At 41.0% G+C, this 19,280-nt stretch overlaps 1 protein-coding gene across 1 annotated transcript in view; it reads left to right on the top strand.

The window, feature by feature from the left end:
* LOC132357186 (fibrous sheath-interacting protein 2-like) overlaps window positions 1–19,280 on the top strand; it is an 88,604-nt gene that overhangs the window by 47,431 nt on the left and 21,893 nt on the right. Inside the window, 3 exon segments of the mRNA XM_059910468.1 lie at window positions 14,851–14,903; window positions 14,906–15,443; window positions 15,445–19,101. Coding sequence (XP_059766451.1) covers window positions 14,851–14,903; window positions 14,906–15,443; window positions 15,445–19,101 — 4,248 coding nt within the window.

Genomic DNA, 19,280 nt, shown 5'->3' with positions numbered 1-19,280 from the left:
AGATGGCTTTGGGTAGTAGAGTCATTTTCACAATGTTGATTCTTCCAATCCAGGAACATGGTATATCTCTCCATCTATTTGTATCATCTTTAATTTCTTTCATCAGTGTCTTACAATTTTCTGCATACAGGTCTTTTGTCTCCTTAGGTAGGTTTATTCCTAGATATTGTATTCTTTTTGTTGCAATGGTAAACGGGAGTGTTTTCTTAATTTCACTTTCAGATTTTTCGTCATTAGTGTATAGAAATGCAAGAGATTTCTGTGCATTAATTTTGTATCCTGCTACTTAACCAAATTCATTGATTAGCCCTAGGAGTTTTCTGGTAGCATCTTTAGGATTCTCTATGTATAGTATCATGTCATCTGCAAATAGTGACAGCTTTTCTTCTTCTTCTTTTCCGATTTGGATTCCTTTTATTTCTTTGTCTTCTCTGATTGCTGTGGCTAACACTTCCAAAACTATGTTGAACAATAGTGGTGAGAGTGGGCAACCTTGTCTTGTTCCTGATCTTAGTGGAAATGGTTTCAGTTTTTCACCATTGAGGACGATGTTGGCTGTGGGTTTGTCATATATGGCCTTTATTATGTTGAGGAAAGTTCCCTCTATGCCTACTTTCTGCAGGGCTTTTATCAGAAATGGGTGTTGAATTTTGTCGAAAGCTTTCTCTGCATCTATTGAGATGATCATATGGTTTTTCTCCTTCAATTTGTTAATATGGTGTATCACATTGATTGATTTGCGTATGTTGAAGAATCCTTGCATTCCTGGGATAAACCCCACTTGATCATGGTGTATGATCCTTTTAATGTGCTGTTGGATTCTGTTTGCGAGTATTTTGTTGAGGATTTTTGCATCTATGTTCATCAGTGATATTGGCCTGTAGTTTTCTTTCTTTGTGACATCTTTGTCTGGTTTTGGTATCAGGGTGATGGTGGCCTCGTAGAATGAGTTTGGGAGTGTTCCTCCCTCTGCAATATTTTGGAAGAGTTTGAGAAGGATAGGTGTTAGCTCTTCTCTAAATGTTTGATAGAATTCGCCTGTGAAGCCATCTGGTCCTGGGCTTTTGTTTGTTGGAAGGTTTTTAATCACAGTTTCAATTTCAGTGCTTGTGATTGGTCTGTTCATATTTTCTATTTCTTCCTGGTTCAGTCTCGGCAGTTTGTGCATTTCTAAGAATCTGTCCATTTCTTCCAGGTTGTCCATTTTATTGGCATAGAGTTGCTTGTAGTAATCTCTCTTGATCTTTTGTATTTCTGCAGTGTCAGTGGTTACTTCTCCTTTTTCATTTCTAATTCTATTGATTTGAGTCTTCTCCCTTTTTCTCTTGAAGAGTCTGGCTAATGGTTTATCAATTTTGTTTATCTTCTCAAAGAACCAGCTTTTAGTTTCATTGATTTTTGCTATTGTTTCCTTCATTTCTTTTTCATTTATTTCTGACCTAATCTTTATGATTTCTTTCCTTCTGCTGGCTTTGGGGTTTTTTTGTTCTTCTTTCTCTAGTTGCTTTAGGTGCAAGGTTAGGTTGTTTATTCGAGATGTCTCCTGTTTCTTGAGGTAGGCTTGTATTGCTATAAACTTCCCTCTTAGCACTGCTTTTGCTGCGTCCCATAGGTTTTGGGTCGTCGTATCTCCATTGTCATTTGTTTCTAGGTATTTTTTGATTTCCCCTTTGATTTCTTCAGTGATCACTTCGTTATTAAGTAGTGTATTGTGTAGCCTCCATGTGTTTGTATTTTTTACAGATCTTTTCCTGTAATTGATATCTAGTCTCATAGCGTTGTGGTCGGAAAAGATACTTGATACGATTTCTATTTTCTTAAATTTACCGAGGCTTCATTTGTGACCCAAGATATGATCTACCCTGGAGAATGTTCCATGCGCACTTGAGAAAAATGTGTATTCTGTTGTTTTTGGGTGGAATGTCCTATAAATATCAAATTAAGTCCATCTTGTTTAATGTATCATTTAAAACTTGTGTTTCCTTATTTATTTTCATTTTGGATGATCTGTCCATTGGTGAAAGTGGGGTGTTAAAGTCCCCTACTATGATTGTGTTGCTGTCGATTTCCCCTCTTATGGCTGTTAGTATTTGCCTTATGTATTGAGGTGCTCCTATGTTGGGTGCATAAATATTTACAATTGTTATACGTTCCTCTTGGATCGATCCCTTGATCATTATATAGTGCCCTTCTTTGTCTCTTGTAATAGTCTTTATTTTAAAGTCTATTTTGTCTGATATGAGAATTGCTACTCCACCTTTCTTTTGATTTCCATTTGCATGGAATATCTTTTTCCATCCCCTCACTTTCAGTCTGTATGTGTCTCTAGGTCTGAAGTGGGTCGCTTGTAGACAGCATATATATGGGTCTTGTTTTTGTATCCATTCAGCCAGCCTGTGTCTTTTGGTGGGAGCATTTAATCCATTTACATTCAAGGTAATTATCGATATGTATGTTCCTATTCCCATTTTCTTAAATGTTTTGGGTTTGTTATTGTAGGTGTTTTCCTTCTCTTGTGTTTCTTGCCTAAAGAAGTTCCTTTAGCATTTGTTGTAAAGCTGGTTTGGTGGTGCTGAACTCTCTCAGCTTTTGCTTGTCTGTAAAGGTTTTAATTTCTCCATCACATCTGAATGAGATCCTTGCTGGGTAGGGTAATCTTGGTTGTAGGTTTTTCTCCTTCATCACTTTAAGTATATCCTGCCACTCCCTTCTGGCTTGCAGAGTTTCTGCTGAAAGATCAGATGTTAACCTTATGGGGATTCCCTTGTGTGTTATTTGTTGTTTTTCCCTTGCTGCTTTTAATATGTTTTCCTTATATTTAATTTTTGACAGTTTGATTAATATGTGTCTTGGCGTGTTTCTCCTTGGGTTTATCCTGTATGGGACTCTCTGTGCTTCCAGGACTTGATTAACTATTTCCTTTCCCATATTAGGGAAGTTTTCAACTATAATCTCTTCAAATATTTTCTCAGTCCCTTTCTTTTTCTCTTCTTCTTCTGGGACCCCTATAATTCGAATGTTGGTGCGTTTAATGTTGTCCCAGAGGTCTCTGAGATTGTCCTCAGTTCTTTTCATTCTTTTTTCTTTATCCTGCTCTGCAGTAGTTATTTCCACCATTTTATCTTCCAGGTCACTTATCCTTTCTTCTGCCTCAGTTATTCTGCTATTGATCCCATCTAGAGTATTTTTAATTTCATTTATTGTGTTTTTCATCGTTGTTTGGTTCCTCTTTAGTTCTTCTACGTCCTTGTTAAATGTTTCTTGCATTTTGTCTATTCTATTTCCCAGATTTTGGATCATCCTTACTATCATTATTCTGAATTCTTTTTCAGGTAGACTACCTATTTCCTCTTCATTTGTTAAGTCTGGTGTGTTTTGACCCTGCTCCTTCATCTGCTGTGTGTTTTTCTGTCGTCTCATTTTGCTTATCTTACTGTGTTTGGGGTCTCCTCTTCAGAGGCTGCAGGTTCGTAGTTCCCGTTGTTTTCGGTATCTGTCCCCAGTGGCTAAGGTTGGTTCAGTGGGTTGTGTAGGCTTCCTGGTGGAGGGAACTAGTGCCTGAGTTCTGGTGGATGAGGCTGGATCTTGTCTTTCTGGTGGGCACGTCCACGTCTGGTGGTGTATTGTGGGGTGTCTGTGGCCTTATTATGATTTTAGGCAGCCTTTCTGCTAATGGATGGGGCTGTGTTCCTGTCTTGCTAGTTGTTTGGCATAGGGTGTTCAGCACTGTAGCTTGCTGGTCATTGAGTGATGCTGGGTCTTGATGTTGAGATGGAGATCTCTGAGAGATTTTTGCCGTTTGGTATTACGTGGAGCTGGGAGGTCTCTTGTGGACCAGTGTCCTGAAGTTGGCTCTCCCACCTCAGAGGCACGGCCCTGATGCCTGGCAGGAGCACCAAGAGCCTTTCGTCCACACGGCTCAGAGTAAAAGGGAGAAAAAATAGAAAGAAAGAAAGAAAGAAAGAGGCTATAATACAGTGAAGTAAAATAAAGCTATTATAAAGCAAAGCTATACAGACAAAATCTCCCCCAGAAGCATATACATATACACTCACAAAAAAAGGAAAAGGGGAAAAATTAATATATCCTGCTCCCAAAGTCCACCTCCTGAATTTGGGATGATTCGTTGTCTATTCAGGTATTCAACAGATGCATCACATCAAGTTGTTTGTGGAGTTTTAATCCGCTGCTTCTGAGGCTGCTGGGAGAGATTTCCCCTTCTCTTCTCTGTTCGCACAGCTCCCGGGGTTCAGCTTTGGATTTGGACCCGCCTCTGCGTGTAGGTCGCCTGAGGGCGTTTGTTCCCCGCCCAGACAGGACGGGGTTAAAGAAGCAGCTGCTTCGGGGGCTCTGGCTCACCCAGGCCGCGGGGAGGGAGGGGTACAGAGGAGGCGGGGCGAGCCTGCGGCGTCAGAGGCCAGCATGACGTTGCAGCAGCCTGAGGCGTGCCGTGCGTTCTCCCAGGGAAGTTGTCCCTGGATCACGGTACCCTGGCAGTGGCGGGCTGCACAGGCTCCTGGGAGGGGCGGTGTGGAGAGTGACCTGTGCTCGCACACAGGATTTTTGGAGGCGGCGGCAGCAGCCCCAGCGTCTCACGCCCGTCTCTGGGGTCCGCGCTGATAGCCACGGCTCGCGCCAGTCTCTGGAGTTCGTTTAGGCGGCGCTCTGAATCCCCTCTCCTTGCGCGCCGCGAAACAAAGAGGCAAGAAAAAGTCTCTTGCCTCTTCGGCAGCTGCAGACTTTTTCCCGGTCTCCCTCCCAGCCAGCTGTGGTGCGCTAACCCCTTCAGGCTGTGTTCACGCCGCCAACCCCAGTCCTCTCCCTGCGATCCGAGACCGAAGCCCGAGCCTCAGCTCCCAGCCCCGCCCGCCCCGGCGAGTGAGCAGACAAGCCTCTCGGGCTGGTGAGTGCTGGTCGGCACTGATCCTCTGTGCGGGAATCTCTCCGCTTTGCCCTCCGCACCCCTGTGGCTGCGCTCTCCTCCGCGGCTCCGAAGCTTCCCCCCTCTGCCACCCGCAGTCTCTGCCCGCGAAGTGGCTTCCTAGTGTGTGGAAACCTTTCCTCCTTCACGGCTCCCTCCCACTGGTGCAGGTGCCGTCCCTATTCTTTTGTCTCTGTTATTTCTTTTTTCTTTTGCCCTACCCAAGTACGGGGGGAGTTTCTTGCCTTTTGGGAGGTCTGACGTTTTCTGCCAGCGTTCAGTGGGTGTTCTGTAGGAGCAGTTCCACGTGTAGATGTATTTCTACTGTATCTGTGGGAAGGAAGGTGATCTCCGCGTCTTACTCTTCCGCCATCTTCTCTCCTCCCTATGAAGCCATTTTTTGTATCAAAGGAAAGGCCTTTCTCTGTAATGTGTGAAGAACAAAAGGATGAGAAAAGCTTGCTTAAAATATGGGGGAAAAGAAACAGCTATGAAATTGAAGAAGAAAACAAAAGCTTTGTGGCAAGTGGAGAAGATTCCACTTTACTGGAAAAGTGAAAAAATAAGTACCCAAAGTTAGAGAAAATAGCAACTCTCGAAGAGGCTGAGGTCATTGCTTTTGCAGATCAGGAACTGGGACCACATGAAATCCATCTAGTAGCAAGATATGTTACTATATCTGTGGTCACACATTTCAAGAACTTTGAAACCAGAGGTGAGTGAGGACTGACTTATAAAGAGTTGGCATCATTTTAGGGAAAAAAAGTCATTGATAATTTTAAGAGTTTTATTTTTAACACTCACATGCAAGAAGCTACATTCACTGCTTCTCTGAAAATAGCCTTAGATTTGGGGTGGCTGTTTATTTACTTGTGTGTTTTTCAAATGGTCAGTATGCTAAAAGAAAAAATGTTACCCATTTACATAATTTTTATATGGAGGAGTGTTTTTCAGTTTTCTCTATCTACAGATGAGATTAAATGGGCATAATTTAAGGTGGGATATTTTGGTTGGGCATGAGGTATGGCTATGAAATGATGTTTTGCTTGGGACATACAACTGCTCTAAAGGCAATTCCCAAACAGAAGTTCCAAGAGGGTTTTTTTTAAGTTCTTTAATAAAAGACTTCTTACATTATAGTCAAACCTCATGCATAGTTAATTGACTGTAATGATCCAACTTCTTTTTGAGGTATACAGTTAAAGTCTTTACAATTATTGATGATAGTTTATAAGAACAGTGGCATTAAACTTCTTGTTCTGTTCATGTTCCAGTTTTCTGACCTAAATCCTTTTTAGGTATAATACTCTAAACCCATGCTTACAAGTATGATATCTGCACTCCCTTTCTATGAATGCTTACATGCATATATTGGGTTGAACCATATGAAATAGCCATTTTTATATGTCAAACATCAGCAGTTTCATTCTGTTCTATTTATTATATACTATTTAGTCCCAAATGGGATAATTAGCTGAATAGCCAAAAATGTTTTCAAGAATTATATGAGATCTCTAGATATCACTGGAATCACTCTAGGGCCTTGTAACACTAAAAGCTAGAAATCGAGGGGCAAGATGGCGGAAGAGTAAGACGCGGAGATCACCTTCCTTCCCACAGATACAGCAGAAATACATCTACACGTGGAACTGCTCCTACAGAACACCCATTGAACGCTGGCAGAAGACGTCAGACCTCCCAAAAGGCAAGAAAATCCCCACGTACTTGGGTAGGGTAAAAGAAAAAAGAAATAACAGAGACAAAAGAATAGGGACGGGACCTGCGCCAGTGGGAGGGAGCCGTGAAGGAGGAAAGGTTTCCAGGCACTAGGAAGCCCCTTTGCGGGCAGAGACTGCGGGTGGCAGAGGGGGGAAGCTTCGGAGCAGCAGAGGAGAGCGCAGCCACAGGGGTGCGGAGGGCAAAGCGGAGAGACTCCCGCACAGAGGCTCGGCGCCAACCAGCACTCACCAGCCCGAGAGGCTTGTCTGCTCACTCGCCGGGGCGGGCGGGGGCTGGGAGCTGAGGCTCGGGCTTTGGTGCTAGCTGGGAGGGAGTCCGGGAAAAAGTCTGCAGCTGCCGAAGAGGCAAGAGACTTTTTCTTGCCTCTTTGTTTCGCGGCGCGCAAGGAGAGGGGATTCAGAGCGCTGCCTAAACGAAATCCAGAGACGGGTGCGAGCCGCGTGGCTATCAGCGCGGATCCCACAGCAACAGGGGCGCGGAGGGAAAAACGGAGAGATTCCCGCACAGAGGCTCAGCGCCGAGCAGCGCTCACCAGCCCGAGAGGCTTGTCTGCTCACCCGCTGGGGCAGGCGGGGCTGGGAGCTGAGGTGCGGGCTTCGGTCGGATCGCAGGGAGAGGACTGGGGTTGGCGGCGTGAACACAGCCTGAAGGGGTTGGCGTGCCGCGTCGAGCCGGGAGGGAGCCGGAGAGGAGGTCTGCAGCCGCCGAAGAGGCAAGAGACTTTTTCTTGCCTCTTTGTTTCGCGGTGCACAAGGAGAGGGGATTCAGAGCGCCGCCTAGACAAACTCCAGAGGCGGGCGCGAGCCACGGCTAACAGCGCGGACCCCAGAGACGGGCGCGAGCCGCGGCCATCAGCGTGGACCCCAGAGACTGGTAGGAAACGCTAAGGCTGCTGCTGCCGCCACCAAGAAGCCTGTGTGCGAGCCCAGGTCACTCTCCACACCGCCCCTCCCGGGAGCCGGTGCAGCTCGCCACTGCCAGGCTCCCGTGATCCGGGGACAACTTCCCCGGGAGAACACACGGCGCGCCTCAGGCTGCTGCAACGTCACAACGCCTCTGACGCCGCAGGCTCGCCCCGCCTCCTCCGTACCTGACGCCGCAGGCTCGCCCCGCCTCCTCCGTACCACTCCCTCCCCCGGCCTGAGTGAGCCAGAGCCCCCAAGCAGCTGCTCCTTTAACCCCGTTCTGTCTGGGCGGGGAACGGACGCCCTCAGGCAACGTACATGCAGAGGCGGGTCCAAATCCAAAGCTGAACGCTGGGAGCTGTACGAACAAAGGAGAGAAAGGGAAATCTCCCCCAGCAGCCTCAGAAGCAGCGGATTAAAGCTCCACAAACAACTTGATGTGCCTGCATCTGTTGACTACCTGAATAGACAACGAATCATCCCAAATTCAAAAAGTGGACTTTAGGAGCAGGATATATTAATTTCCCCTTTTCCTTTTTTTGTGAGTGTATATGTGTATGCTTCTGGGTGAGATTTTGTCTGTATAGCTTTGCTTTCACCATCAGTCCTAGGGTTAGGTCCGTCCATTTTTTTTTTTTTTTTACTTAAAAAAATTTTTTTTCCTAATATATGCTTTCTTAATAATTTTTTCCGTATTTTCCATTTTTAGAAATTAAAAAAATTTTTAATAAGTTTTTTCATATTTTTTATTTTAAAAAATTAAAATTTTTTTTCTTAATAAATTTTTTTCTTAAAAATCTTTTTCTTATTTTTTACTATTAAAAATTAATAAATCTATTTTTAAAAATTAAAAAAAAATTTTTCTGAATACATTTACTCTTAATAATTTTTTTTCTTATTTTTTATTAAAATAGCTTTATTTTAATTTATTTTATCCTCTTTTTATCTTTCTATTTTTTTCTCCCTTATATTCTGAGCTGTGTGGACGAAAGGCTCTTGGTGCTCCAGCCAGGCATCAGGGCTGTGCCTCTGAGGTGGGAGAGCCAACTTCAGGACACTGGTCCACAAGAGACCTACCAGCTCCACGTAATACCAAACGGCAAAAATCTCTCAGAGATCTCCATCTCAACATCAAGACCCAGCATCACTCAACGACCAGCAAGCTACAGGGCTGGACACCCTATGCCAAACAACTAGCAAAACAGGAACACAACCCCATCCATTAGCAGGGAGGCTGCCTAAAATCATAAGGCCACAGACACCCCAAAACACACCACCAGACGTGGACGTGCCCACCAGAAAGACAAGATTCAACCTCATCCACCAGAACTCAGGCAATAGTCCCCTCCACCAGGAAGCCTACACAACCCACTGAACCAACCTTAGCCACTGGGGACAGATACCAAAAACAACAGGAACTACGAACCTGCAGCCTGTGAAAAGGAGACCCCAAACACAGTAAGATAAGCAAAATGAGACGACAGAAAAACACACAGCATATGAAGGAGCAGGGTCAAAACACACCAGACCTAACAAATGAAGAGGAAATAGGTAGTCTACCTGAAAAAGAATTCAGAATAATGATAGTAAGGATGATCCAAAATCTGGGAAATAGAATAGACAAAATGCAAGAAACATTTAACAAGGACATAGAAGAACTAAAGAGGAACCAAGCAACAATGAAAAACACAATAAATGAAATTAAAAATACTCTAGATGGGATCAATAGCAGAATAACTGAGGCAGAAGAAAGGATAAGTGACCTGGAAGATAAAATGGTGGAAATAACTACTGCAGAGCAGGATAAAGAAAAAAGAATGAAAAGAACTGAGGACAGTCTCAGAGACCTCTGGGACAACATTGAACGCACCAACATTCGAATTATAGGGGTCCCAGAAGAAGAAGAGAAAAAGAAAGGGACTGAGAAAATATTTGAAGAGATTATAGTTGAAAACTTCCCTAATATGGGAAAGGAAATAGTTAATCAAGTCCAGGAAGCACAGAGAGTTCCATACAGGATAAACCCAAGGAGAAACACGCCAAGACACATATTAATCAAACTGTCAAAAATTAAATATAAAGAAAACATATTAAAAGCAGCAAGGGAAAAACAACAAATAACACACAAGGGAATCCCCATAAGGTTAACATCTGATCTTTCAGCAGAAACTCTGCAAGCCAGAAGGGAGTGGCAGGATATACTTAAAGTGATGAAGGAGAAAAACCTACAACCAAGATTACCCTACCCAGCAAGGATCTCATTCAGATGTGATGGAGAAATTAAAACCTTTACAGACAAGCAAAAGCTGAGAGAGTTCAGCACCACCAAACCAGCTTTACAACAAATGCTAAAGGAACTTCTCTAGGCAAGAAACACAAGAGAAGGAAAACACCTACAATAACAAACCCAAAACATTTAATAAAATGGGAATGGGAACATACATATCGATAATTACCTTGAATGTAAATGGATTAAATGCTCACACCAAAAGACACAGACTGGCTGAATGGATACAAAAACAAGACCCATATATATGCTGTCTACAAGAGACCCACTTCAGACCTAGAGACACATACAGACTGAAAGTGAGGGGATGGAAAAAGATATTCCATGCAAATGGAAATCAAAAGAAAGCTGGAGTAGCAATTCTCATATCAGACAAAATAGACTTTAAAATAAAGACTATTATAAGAGACAAAGAAGGACACTATATAATGATCAAGGGATCGATCCAAGAGGAAGGTATAACAATTGTAAATATTTATGCACCCAACATAGGAGCACCTCAACACATAAGGCAAATACTAACAGCCATAAAAGGGGAAATTGACAGCAACACAATCATAGTAGGGGACTTTAACACCCCACTTTCACCAATGGACAGATCATCCAAAATGAAAGTAAATAAGGAAACACAAGCTTTAAATGATACATTAAACAAGATGGACTTAATTGATATTTATAGGACATTCCACCCAAAAACAACAGAATACACATTTTTCTCAAGTGCGCATGGAACATTCTCCAGGGTAGATCATATCTTGGGTCACAAATCAACCTTGGTAAATTTAAGATAATTGAAATCGTATCAAGTATCTTTTCCGACCACAACGCTATGAGACTAGATATCAATTACAGGAAAAGATCTGTAAAAAATACAAACACATGGAGGCTACACAATACACTACTTAATAACGAAGTAATCACTGAAGAAATCAAAGGGGAAATCAAAAAATACCTAGAAACAAATGACAATGGAGATACGACGACCCAAAACCTATGGGATGCAGCAAAAGCAGTGCTAAGAGGGAAGTTTATAGCAATACAAGCCTACCTCAAGAAACAGGAAACATCTCGAATAAACAACCTAACCTTGCACCTAAAGCAATTAGAGAAAGAAGAACAAAAAACCCCCAAAGCCAGCAGAAGGAAAGAAATCATAAAGATTAGGTCAGAAATAAATGAAAAAGAAATGAAGGAAACAATAGCAAAAAACACTGAAACTAAAAGCTGGTTCTTTGAGAAGATAAACAAACTTGATAAACCATTAGCCAGACTCATCAAGAGAAAAAGGGAGAAGACTCAAATCAATAGAATTAGAAATGAAAAAGGAGAAGTAACCACTGACACTGCAGAAATACAAACGATCATGAGAGATTACTACAAGCAACTCTATGCCAATAAAATGGACAACCTGGAAGAAATGGACAGATTCTTAGAAATGCACAAACTGCCGAGACTGAACCAGGAAGAAATAGAAAATATGAACAGACCAATCACAAGCACTGAAATTGAAACTGTGATTAAAAACCTTCCAACAAACAAAAGCCCAGGACCAGATGGCTTCACAGGCGAATTCTATCAAACATTCAGAGAAGAGCTAACACCTATCCTTCTCAAACTCTTCCAAAATATTGCAGAGGGAGGAACACTCCCAAACTCATTCTACGAGGCCACCATCACCCTGATACCAAAACCAGACAAAGATGTCACAAAGAAAGAAAACTACAGGCCAATATCACTGATGAACATAGATGCAAAAATCCTCAACAAAATACTCGCAAACAGAATCCAACAGCACATTAAAAGGATCATACACCATGATCAAGTGGGGTTTATCCCAGGAATGCAAGGATTCTTCAACATACGCAAATCAATCAATGTGATACACCATATTAACAAATTGAAGGAGAAAAACCATATGATCATCTCAATAGATGCAGAGAAAGCTTTCGACAAAATTCAACACCCATTTATGATAAAAGCCCTGCAGAAAGTAGGCATAGAGGGAACTTTCCTCAACATAATAAAGGCCATATATGACAAACCCACAGCCAACATCGTCCTCAATGGTGAAAAACTGAAACCATTTCCACTAAGATCAGGAACAAGACAAGGTTGCCCACTCTCACCACTATTATTCAACATAGTTTTGGAAGTGTTAGCCACAGCAATCAGAGAAGACAAAGAAATAAAAGGAATCCAAATCGGAAAAGAAGAAGTAAAGCTGTCACTGTTTGCAGATGACATGATACTATACATAGAGAATCCTAAAGATGCTACCAGAAAACTCCTAGAGCTAATCAATGAATTTGGTAAAGTAGCAGGATACAAAATTAATGCACAGAAATCTCTTGCATTTCTATACACTAATGACGAAAAATCTGAAAGTGAAATTAAGAAAACACTCCCGTTTACCATTGCAACAAAAAGAATACAATATCTAGGAATAAACCTACCTAAGGAGACAAAAGACCTGTATGCAGAAAATTATAAGACACTGATGAAAGAAATTGAAGATGATACAAATAGATGGAAAGATATACCATGTTCCTGGATTGGAAGGATCAACATTGTGAAAATGACTCTACTACCCAAAGCAATCTACAGATTCAATGCAATCCCTATCAAACTACCACTGGCATTTTTCACAGAACTAGAACAAAAAATTTCACAACTTGTATGGAAACACAAAAGACCCCGAATAGCCAAAGCAATCTTGAGAACGAAAAATGGAGCTGGGGGAATCAGGCTCCCTGACTTCAGACTATATTACAAAGCTACAGTAATCAAGACAGTTTGGTACTGGCACAAAAACAGAAATATTGATCAATGGAACAGGACAGAAAGCCCAGAGATAAACCCACGCACATATGGTCACCTTATCTTTGATAAAGGAGGCAAGCATATACAGTGGAGAAAAGACAGCCTCTTCAATAAGTGGTGCTGGGAAAATTGGACAGATACATGTAAAAGTATGAAATTAGAACACTCCCTGACACCATGCACAAAAATAAACTCAAAATGGATTAAAGACCTAAGTGTAATACCAGCCACTATCAAACTCTTAGAGGAAAACATAGGCAGAACACTCTATGACATACATCACAGCAAGATTCTTTTTGACCCAGCTCCCAGAGAAATGGAAATAAGAACACAAATATACAAATGGGACCTAATGAAACTTAAAAGCTTTTGCACAGCAAAGGAAACCATAAACAAGACCAAAAGACAACCATCAGAATGGGAGAAAATATTTGCAAATGAAGCAACTGACAAAGGATTAATCTCCAAGATTTACAAGCAGCTCATGCAGCTCAATAACAAAAAAACGAACAACCCAATCCAAAAATGGGCAGAAGACCTAAATAGACATTTCTCCAAAGAAGATATACAGATGGCCAACAGACACATGAAAGAATGCTCAACATCATTAATCATTAGAGAAATGCAAATCAAAACTACAATGAGATATCATCTCACACCGGTCAGAATGGCCATCATCAAAAAATCTAGAAACAATAAATGCTGGAGAGGGTGTGGAGGAAAGGGAACTCTCTTGCACTGTTGGTGGGAATGTAAATTGATACAGCCACTGTGGAGAACAGTATGGAGGTTCCTTAAAAAACTACAAATAGAACTACCATATGACCCAGCAATCCCACTACTGGGCATATACCCTGAGAAAACCATAGTTCAAAAAGAGTCATGTACCAAAATGTTCATTGCAGCTCTATTTACAATAGCCAGGACATGGAAGCAACCTAAATGTCCATCGACAGATGAATGGATAAAGAAGATGTGGCACATATATACAATGGAATATTACTCAGCCATAAAAAGAAATGAAATGGAGGTATTTGTAATGAGGTGGATGGAGTTAGAGTCTGTCATACAGAGTGAAGTAAGTCAGAAAGAGAAAAACAAATACAGTATGCTAACACATATATACGGAATCTAAGGAAAAAAAAAAAGGCCATGAAGAACCTAGTGGCAAGACGGGAATAAAGACACAGACCTACTAGAGAATGGACTTGAGGATATGGGGAGGGGGTGGGGTGAGATGTGACAGGGTGAGAGAGTGTCATGGACATATATACACTACCAAATGTAAAATAGATAGCTAGTGGGAAGCAGCCGCATAGCACGGAGATCAGCTCGGTGCTTTGTGACCACCTAGAGGGGTGGAATGGGGAGGGTGGGAGGGAGGGAGATGCAACAGGGAAGAGAAATGGGAACATATTGTATATGTATAACTGATTAACTTTGTTATAAAGCAGAAGCTAACACACCATTGTAAGGCAATTATACTTCAATAAAGATGTTTAAAAAAAAAAAAAAGCTAGAAATCATTTCTCTGCCCCAGGATTTCAGCTTCTTAAAGCAACATAGCTATCCAAGGAAGAAACCAGCAATTAGAGATTTGAATTCTAAATGGGCTTCCCGGGGCTTCCCTGGTGGCGCAGTGGTTGAGAATCTGCCTGCCAATCCAGGGGACACGGGTTCGAGCCCTGGTCTGGGAAGATCTCACATGCCGCGGAGCAACTAGGCCCGTGAGCCACAACCACTGAGCCTGCGCGTCTGGAGCCTGTGCTCTGCAACAACAGAGGCTGCGATAGTGAGAGGCCCGCGCACCGCGATGAAGAGTGGCCCCCGCTCGCCGCAACTAGAGAAAGCCCTCGCACAGAAACGAAGACCCAACACACCCAAAAATAAATAAATAAATTTAAGAAAAAAAAAAAAAACGAAACTCTAAATGGGCTTCCCAGCAGAAGTAAAGATTCCACAGGTAGAAAATAGAGATTTGAAGAAAACCCAGTTCCTTTCTTGACTAGATTTTCCTATTTCTTGAGTGAGGTACACCCAAAGTGAAATTCATATGTAAAATATTGCCAGTATTTTGAATGGTCAACATTTTTCCTTAATGCATGTTAAAAATACCAATGTTTTCTGTTTCAATGTCCTCTTGATGAAAAAGTGTCTATTATTTCCATGCTGTTAAGCAAAAAATACGAATCAAAACAGCCTCTAAGAAGCATAAACAGTGATTCTTCACTTAACTTTGTGAACATCTCACTGAATTGGTTATTTCCTATATAATTTCAAGCATTTCTGATTGCACCGAAGATGGTGGAACAATACAGAAGTCACTGGAAAACCAAGATGCAACTTTTAGCAAGATTATTTTAGTTCATTCCCAAGTGTTTGAGAGTCGGTCAATTTCTATCAGAGGACTTGCCTTAAGCATTTCTGAAATCATTATTCGAAGCCTTTTAAATAGTGACATTTTAAAGGCAGACGTTACACAAGTGCTTTCTGTAAAAGCAAAATATATTTATTGTCCAAAACCAGCTGTGGCTGACTTTAGCGATCTCTTTCAGGATCTCTTAATAGGAGTAACCCATGTTCTGTCCAAAGAAATAGGAATAAATCATCACCTTGACAGCAAAGGAAGAAACAAATCACCGTCCACACCTAAAAGCCATAGTTTGCCCATTTGCAACAAAACCAAAACTATGAAAAGACAGATAGGTGCCAGAGGTAGGAAATCAGCTCCTACTCACCAAATTAATCAAGTAGCACAGAAAAATAAATTCTCTAGCATGTAAGTTAGACATCCTGGTTGGCAGCCTAAGAACTCATGAATTCAAAGAAGTAGTCAACAAAATTTTCAATATTGTTTTCAATTTGTTTTTGCCAGATGAATGCCCAAATTGGGATACAGATTCTGGTAAAATAGCAAGAGAAATGTTCCTATCTTCAAGTCATAGAATTCCTAGAAATAACCTAGGGCCCTCCCCCAAATCAGCTTTTCTTCTGAATGTTGTGTGTGAGAAACTTATTAGAATACTCTTGGAAGAATGCACAACCAACAACTTCCTTACAGATGGTCCTCTTTCTGATGAAATATCAACAGAATGTCAACTGTTCAACATACTTCAAAATGTAGAGGATTATTGCAGGGGAACAATGGACTATGGCTTACCAGTTGAAGGATATGACATATCAGACCTTTTGGAAAATCTGGCAGAAATAGATCAAGAATCTATGCTTAGTATTATTTCCCATAGCTTGGTAAAATCCTTAATGGAAAAATTGTCATGCAGTATACAGCAACCTCCCAGAAGTCTACCACTTACAAACAAGCATTTAGCATATAGGACAAGAGAGAGACCTCCTAGTTTCCCAAAAGCAAAAAGGCCAGAATTAAAAGAATCAAGACAGGGTAAAGACTCTGTGAGATTCATGAGTTATGACAGCAAGCCTCTGACAGGACCATTGAATAATCGTAGGGTGATTCATTCCAAAATGCAAACCCCATTTCGTAAGCAATTTTCAGGAAAATTCCCTTCTCTACCTCCTCTTCGAAGACCAGGTAAAAAGGAATTGAATGCAACAGCCTTTCTTAACATGTGATATCCAGGAGGCATGAACACAGGAGTGTACTCTGCCACATTTCTGGAGGAAATAATTGCAGACATTTTTCTTAATCTCACCACCGCAGTGCAGGGCAAAAATGTAAATATCACTGAAGCCCAGCTCAACGAGATGAATATATTAGATGTCAACTCTGTGGTGAATGAGTTTAATAATGCTCAAGTCACTGTTGAAGAAAGGATATGTTTTCCACCAATCTATAAAGAAACTGTTAGTAAGATTGTTGACTCTGTTTATAATGATGTATTGTGGCACTATGCATTTCAAGTTACCTGTGGCAATCATCTGGCACATGCTGCCACGTCAATAGCAGAACAGATAACTAATGGCATATTGAAAGAGAGTATAGACTACCAACTCCCATTGTGCTCTGTTGGAAAGCTCATGCCTAATTCATATTACCCTCTCAAAGCTGAAAATATACTACAGAAACTTCAAAACAACCTGAGTGAACTTAATTACTAAGGTCAACATTCAACAGGCTATACTATCATCCTAACACACGCATTTTTAGAAGATGTCATCAGAAGACTATTATCTCAGCTCATTCCTCCACCCAGCGAGGCTTCATGCTTGGGAAAGAAATACTTAATGACTTCGGATTTTAATGAGATGGCCACCTATATAATAAATAAGGTTTTGTTAGCCATTTCAAAGCATAAGATTTGGCTCAATAAATATGATTGTCAGTATCTATATACAGAAAAAAACCTTCAAAATATGGTGGAGTCTGTTTATAATAATATTTTGCAGATGTCTGGCTTGCTTGCGGCAATACAGAAAAGTATAGAAAGCCAAAGCCCAATAATGGTTGACCGAATGGCCAGTCTTATTATTCAAGAGATTATTGAAAATCATCTTCAACCCTTTTTGTGTGAAGAGGGCTTACCTCATTCAACGACTCCATTGGATGAAATATCAAATATGGTTAAAGAGGTTCTCAGTGAAGTCACAGGGTCACACAGACCCCAGAAGCCATCATCACTAGGTATGGACTTTTATCCTAATGCATTTGTAGAAGAAATTGTTGCCAGACTATTTTCAAAGCTCTTCGATCCAAAATATAACACTGAGTGTGATTTGGATAAAGTGACCCAAAAAATAGTAAACTCAATAAACAACCATTTTAACAAAGCTAAAATCTGCATTCTTCATGATGACCAAGAGCAGCCATTCCCCACTGTAGATACAGACACTGTGGATGAACTTGTCAATTCAGTTTATGAAAATGTTCTCAAACAGCATGGGCTGGCCCCTGAGGTTGATAATAAAGAACTCAAAGACAGTGATATTTTTGTGGAAAACATTACCAATTTAATCATAGCAGCCATTTCTGATTATCTTTTTCACCCACTGTTTTCTGGGGATTTGTCGGCTTCTTCCTATGCTACTTTAACAGCAGAAAACATTATTCAGAACATCTTTTGTGGCATCACTGAACCTACCCAGCCAAGCCAGCATTTATCTCCATATAACATCTTGCTGCCATACACATTTTTAGAAGACATAATCAGAGTATTATTATCTAGAATCTTTCCTTCTTCATCTAACATGGTTCTATACAGTGAAACTCCAAAAGATAGATCAGGAATTAATCGCAGTAAAATCTCTTCAAAGTTAATCAGTGATATTAGGATGAAAATTTCCCAACATGAAATTCGATTTTCAAAAGATGAAGATGAAACCGAATCTGTTTATTCAGAGGATGCTGCTCAGCGTCTCGTTGATTCCACATTCAGAAATATCTTGCAAAACTCTGGGTCTCAAGAAGCAGTTGAGCACGATAACACAAGCAGTGACAATGTTCTTATCGATAGAATAGCAGGTTTTATCATTAAAAATGTCTGTCAACAACATCTTCATCCATTTGTGTATGGGAAGTTGTCATTTCCCTCATCATATGCATACTTTGATAGTATGAGAAGAAGGCAATGTTTTTTTGCCAGTGTTTACTCCTCAGCTTTTTTGGAAGATGTGATCTCTGGGGTTTTAAGCAAAATATTCCACAGGGTATTAGGTATTGTGCAAACAAAATCACTAAGAGATTCAGAAAAAGAACTGTTGGAAACAGCTGAAAAACTCATATATTTGATAACGGAAGAATTCTCAGAAGTTCAAGTTAGCATCCTAGAAAATGCTAAGGAACAACTGTGCTTGCCCCTAGTAGATAGAGACATAGTGATAAAAATTATTGACACGGCATATAGCAAAGTTTTACAAGAATGTGAACTGGAACCTAATAAAGACCTTCTCAGTGACACCAAGACACTGGCTGAGAGGGTAACTAAAATTATCCTGGCTGAAGTTCTTGATTTCCGAATTCCTCCATATTTCATAGCAAAGCTGCCTTTTAAATCATATTCAAAACTCAATGCTGATGTTTTGATAAAGAGAGTTCATTATGCGATCAGTAAATCAAGACTCCGAAGACAGACTTGTACAATATATACCACCATATTATCATATACACATTTGGAAAAAATAGTCACTCGGGTTTTATCTCAGATATGTCCATTGAACTGCAGTGCAGAAGACCCATACCTTTCGCAGTCACACTTCAGTGACACAGTTGTGAGACTGATCGATGAAATCATGTCAATAATTTCTAAACATGCAATATGCATTATTAAAGATGGAAGTGAAAAACAAAATGTGATTTCAGAAAAAGATATCCAGGCTATGGTTGATGCCATTTATAATGACATTTCTCATTCAAATCTATACCAGTCTCTTTGAAAAGATAAAAAAGGCATAAGTAATATACCTGTTACAAAAATAGCGAGTTATATAAGGGAAATATTTAACCATCATCTTGAGTCATTCTTTTATTTATTTATTTATTTATTTATTTATTTTTGGCTGTGTTGGGTCTTCGTTTCCGTGCGAGGGCTCCCTCCAGTCCCGGCAAGTGGGGACCACTCCTCATCGCGGTGCGCGGGCCCCTCACTATCGCAGCCTCTCCCGTTGTGGAGCACAGGCTCCAGACGCGCAGGAT

The sequence above is a fragment of the Balaenoptera ricei genome, chromosome X (assembly GCF_028023285.1).
Source record: "Balaenoptera ricei isolate mBalRic1 chromosome X, mBalRic1.hap2, whole genome shotgun sequence".
NCBI classification, from domain to species: domain Eukaryota; kingdom Metazoa; phylum Chordata; class Mammalia; order Artiodactyla; family Balaenopteridae; genus Balaenoptera; species Balaenoptera ricei.
Note: the sequence above shows the minus strand (reverse complement) of the source record. Positions and strands in the feature narration are given on the sequence as shown.